At 39.9% G+C, this 4,765-nt stretch overlaps 1 protein-coding gene across 1 annotated transcript; it reads right to left on the bottom strand.

The window, feature by feature from the left end:
* Positions 1-461: 461 nt before the first annotated feature.
* LOC104947779 (MKL/myocardin-like protein 1) lies at positions 462-4,759 on the bottom strand (the record flags this gene model as incomplete). Its single annotated transcript, XM_010773871.1, has 5 exons — positions 4,707-4,759; positions 4,185-4,346; positions 3,533-3,601; positions 1,897-2,081; positions 462-630 (listed from the first exon to the last, which is right to left on the bottom strand). Coding segments are annotated over exons 2-5 (465 nt in total), but the record flags the coding sequence as incomplete, so codon positions are not given.
* Positions 4,760-4,765: the final 6 nt, after the last annotated feature.

Here is a 4,765-nt window from a genome sequence, read left to right as displayed (position 1 = left end):
CTCTCGACTCAGGTTGGGGAAAGCCCCGTGAGCTTCTCGCTGGAGAGGGAACATGGAACACGCTATTTGTTGTTTGTTTATATCACGCAGTCTCTTCTTCCTCTCTCGGTGTATCACGCAGTCTGTCTTCCGGTTGTTGTCTCTTTTGAATGACGAATACACACTACCGCCCCCTGCTGGTAAGGAGAGTTATTGCCACTCACGCATGCTTAGTGCGTACGTGCTACTTGGCCGTCGGCTGAAGTCTTTGCGGTGTGTTCCAGTGTGACTGTTGGCCAAGACGCAGAAGACGTGAGGCGACACAACAGTCGGGTCCGTCGGGACGTGTTCTTTGGTGTCAGTTTGGTGTGTCAGGGCCTTTAGATCTATCTTATCTTAAAACAAGCTGGTTTGTAGCTTAAATTTTTCAAATTTAACATATATTTAGATTAAAAAAACTTTTTTCTGAAAAGTTTTCTCACCTTGAACTCATCCAGGTTGGCGGGCAGACTTCCTGGTTTGGCTCCGCCCGCTGCTGATTGGCTCAGACGGGAAGCCACGCTCTGATTGGATGTGGTGGTGGTCGTTGTGGAAACGCTGCGAGAGGGGGAGGGGCCAGAGTTGGTTGATGGAGGCTGCTCAGTGGGTGGCCTGATTGAGGAAACAGGAAAATATAAATATTAGTATTCCTGAGTTAAGACAGCAGGGGATGTTGATGTCATGGTAGTAAATACAATATAGTAAACATCAAAACAAAGTTACAGAGAGCTTTATTTCTCTCCCCAAACACATCCATTGTTTCATTTGAAAAGCATATTCCTAAAGTCCCACATTGTTTTCCCCAAAGCACAGAGGCTTATCTGGGATGAAGAGGACTTCTGCTTTAAGCTCCCGGCTCTACAGAATGACTGAAGAACCACTAATGTGGAAGAAACAAACCACAGCAGAGAGTCAGGAGCAGACAGGAAGTCATAAAGAAACCGCCTGCAGGCTGTGCTGCACAAATTCACTATCAGTAGAATAACTACGGGTTTAATATGAGGAAGAGAAAGGACTCCTGGGTGGCGGCCAAGTGGTTTTTGTTTTGCTTAGGAAGGTTCCTAATGGAGGGAAATGTCCCAAAAGTAGCCGCCATGATACGAGCTTTTTGAATTCTCTACATGATAGGAAAGGACTTGTAATGCTTTGTTTGTTATCTCCGTAAACACAGGATACACTGGAGTATGCATGCTGACCCACAATTCATTGCAGCTACAACATTTAAAGTGACGCACAATTATCTATTCACGGAAACAACAGATCATGACCGACACAAGCAGATTAATTGTTCTTGATATGCCATTTTTTGCCGAAATTCTTATATGTTTTGAACTTTCAACCATATGTTAGACCAAAAAAGTGTGTTTACTGAGTTGGGTGATGTTTAAGAAGCCTATTTTTCTTGAATTCAACATGTTTGATTGGTGATATGCATAGTAGTCGGCGTGTAGGCCTCGCAAGTTATGCATATATTGCATAAAATATTATTGATTTAAAGGGTTTCATTCAATTATACTACTAATAGGGATTAATGCGGATTCACACGAGTGGACAGGAGGCTAAGGGAGAGCACTAGCAACCACTTTTCTGGTAATACATGTATCACTTTTGTCCCCTTGCATAAAGCCAAACAACACCATATGAACATATCTAGGTGCTTTGAGTAGTCCATATATATAGAAAATGTTTTCCCACAGCAGACATACATCAATAACCTTCACATCATAAATACACTTCTCTGTGTAAGTCCTGATGAATTACCTAACCCAATTACGTTTCTCCCTGAGGTTAAGGAAAAGTATCTTTTGACCGCAGCCTTTGAATGAAACCCCTGCGCTCGGCCCCCTTTACTTGCTCATAGTGGAGCCGAACACTCACTTGGGTGGAGCGGGCAGGATGGTGTGGTAGTTGTAGTGCTGCTGCTGCTGGTTGAGGATCTGCAGCTGCAGGAAGAGCTGCTGCTGGTGGAGCAGCTTGGCGTAGGACGAGTCCATCTGGGGGGGGCGCTCTTTGTCTGCCTTCTGGTCTGGAGGGATGTACTGGTGGTACTTCAGCTTCTTCACCTGCACACGAGACAGAAAGCAGTTTAGAGAGTGTAGTGTTTTTCAATATTGTGACATCATTTTTGATGTGGTAATACATATGGCATACATTTTGGCAATTTCACAATTTTTTTAATTAGTATTCCAATGAAAGATGCTTTTATTATTACTTTTCTGTACATTTTGGCTGCTTTTTTTTCCAGCAAAGCATACATTTGGTGAGTTTTTCTCTATGTGTCTATTTGAAATGATGTACCTTTAAAAATACAAACATTTCCCATTGAAACCCATTCAAATCACAACACATTAGATCAGGGTTTCAGTCTATTTTTTACTACTTTCCACGAGATTGAGGTATTTTTCTCTGTCTTATATTTTTTTTGTTAATGTTGTTGCTAACCATGGACATATGCCAGACTGCGTAAATAAATACCATCATGCCTTAAAAATATAGAAACACATTTTTGCATGTGTTTTTTTCCTTATAAAATAAACACAATGGCATTCGTTTTTTACAAAATGACATTTAAAGGGTAACAAAAGTGAAGACATGTCAGATATGTCGTTGTGATCAGCTTTAATGTTGGATAAGAGATTTAACTCAATGAAAGTGGATATACCAGGGGTCGGCACCGTAACCAGTGGCACGCTAGGAATAAGTGGAATAAGTGTGCAAAATATATAAATTGTATTTTCGGATCCTGAACCAGACCGCCGCCAGAGCGCGTCTCCCCGTTACCTGCAGAAGGAAGCCATGCACGCAACGTGATCGTCGGCACACTGATCACATTTTTTATTTTAAATGGCACTTCATATTACATTACAACTTACATACTCAATACTGTGGGCAATCCCCACAGGAGCAATTTGGGGTGAAGTGTCTCAGGGACACAACGACATGCTGACTGCAGTGGGGTTTGAACCTGTGCCCCCCTGATCCCAACACCTACGCACTACTCCACTGCGCCACACGCCTCCTCATATCAAAAAGGTTGCCGACCCCTGAGATATACTTTTGACGATCAACATTTTAAAGTTGTTGTTTTTCTCTATTGCCATTAAAACCACATGTTTAAAGTGGAGGCGCAACACAAGGGTTCAAATATCCTCTTGCTTGACATCACTTACTGATTCCTGGACAGAAACAGGATGTGCTTTCAGGTCATGTAGGTCAAAGGTCAACAGAAGTAACAAAACTAGGGTCACAGGGCAAGTGTTTCCAATTCAGAGAAAGACATTGTTTATTCTTCTGTATTTAGGATGCGGAACATGGAACCCCTTCCTCTTTTAACGAGGCATTTCTGGATTGTGTGAATGTTAAATGTGAAAATGTTTCTCTAGTTCTGAGAAAACTGACACCAAACCCCCAGAGAGAGAAACTGGAAGAACTTCAGCTCTCTGGTAGTTCCTCAAAGATCAGGTACTCTTATACAATGTGCGCTTGCTTTGACAGAAACAGAGAGTCAGCTGACCTTGGGTTTGCTGTCCTTTGGTTTCTTGGGTCTCTGAGGAGGACGGTCTGAACTCGACTTATTCTGAGACTGGAGACAGAAAGCGTGAGAATCGGGGTCAGGAGGAGGAAGTGAGGAGATGAAGAGTAACACGCTTACAGCTGCTTCAGAAATAGAGATTAGGGTTATTTAGAAGTCATCAAATCTGTATATATCATATTCTTGGGTGATTGATCAGAATCAGAATACTTTATTTATGGGGAAATTGGGCTTATTGAAATAAATTAAAAAACATTTTTATATATAATATAGAGTAAATATTTGTATATAAAAAAATAAGAAATTGAAGTAAAAATACGCAAAAAAACATCAAATAAAAAAAGTATTTAAACAAACATTAGAAGTTAAAGTCAAATGTTTAAATAAAATATAATTGAAAAAAATATATATGTAGAAATAACAGGTTCGAGTAAAAAGGTGCAATAAAGAAATAAACTAAAAAAATATATACATATAAAAATTGAAGGTAAAATTCACAACAAAAGTTCAAATAAAGTAGAATTAAAAAAAAGCATATATACATAAGAAGTTAAATTAAAAACGTTCACATTGTACCACAAAGTATAAAATGTTAATTACAATATATAATGATATAAAAACCAGTTACACGTACCTTGATATGTCCAGTAAGGCGTGTGTTCGTTAAAGTCACCATCGTCCCATTGGTGACTTTTGTGAAAGGGGAGGAGTCTGACCCGTTCACCTGAAGAGGAGGAGGAGGAGGTGGAGGAGGAGGAAGAGGAAGAGGAGGAGGAGGAGGGGACTGTGTGATGAACTGAAAAAAAGATAACACTAGTTAGTGGTGCCATCAAGTTTATAATCACATGATTTATTCCATTCATTTCTTTCAAATTCAACTAAAATATGTCTTTTTGTTGAAATAATGACCCTTTTTTTTTTAATTCTCTTTAGTCTAAGCAGAAATCAACCCCAATATTTTGTATATGACATTTTTTATAAAAATGCACTAAGTTGTGTGAGCTTTAGAACAAAATCTATAACTTACAAGGACGATTAAAAAAAGCTTCTAAATTGGCCTAAAACATTTTGTGAATGCCCTGATTTTGTAAGCAGTGCCCTAAAAGTTGCCCTATAAATATGTTTTTTTTCCCCACAATGCATCCTGTGTTAGTACCTGTGTGGGGGACACGTCTCCGCTGTTGCTGAGCAGATCAGAGGGAGACAGCTGCGGGA

Source organism: Notothenia coriiceps, unplaced genomic scaffold, assembly GCF_000735185.1.
Source record: "Notothenia coriiceps isolate Sejong01 unplaced genomic scaffold, NC01 NC01_scaffold00013050, whole genome shotgun sequence".
Classification (NCBI taxonomy): domain Eukaryota; kingdom Metazoa; phylum Chordata; class Actinopteri; order Perciformes; family Nototheniidae; genus Notothenia; species Notothenia coriiceps.
This window is presented reverse-complemented; position numbering and strand designations above follow the sequence as displayed.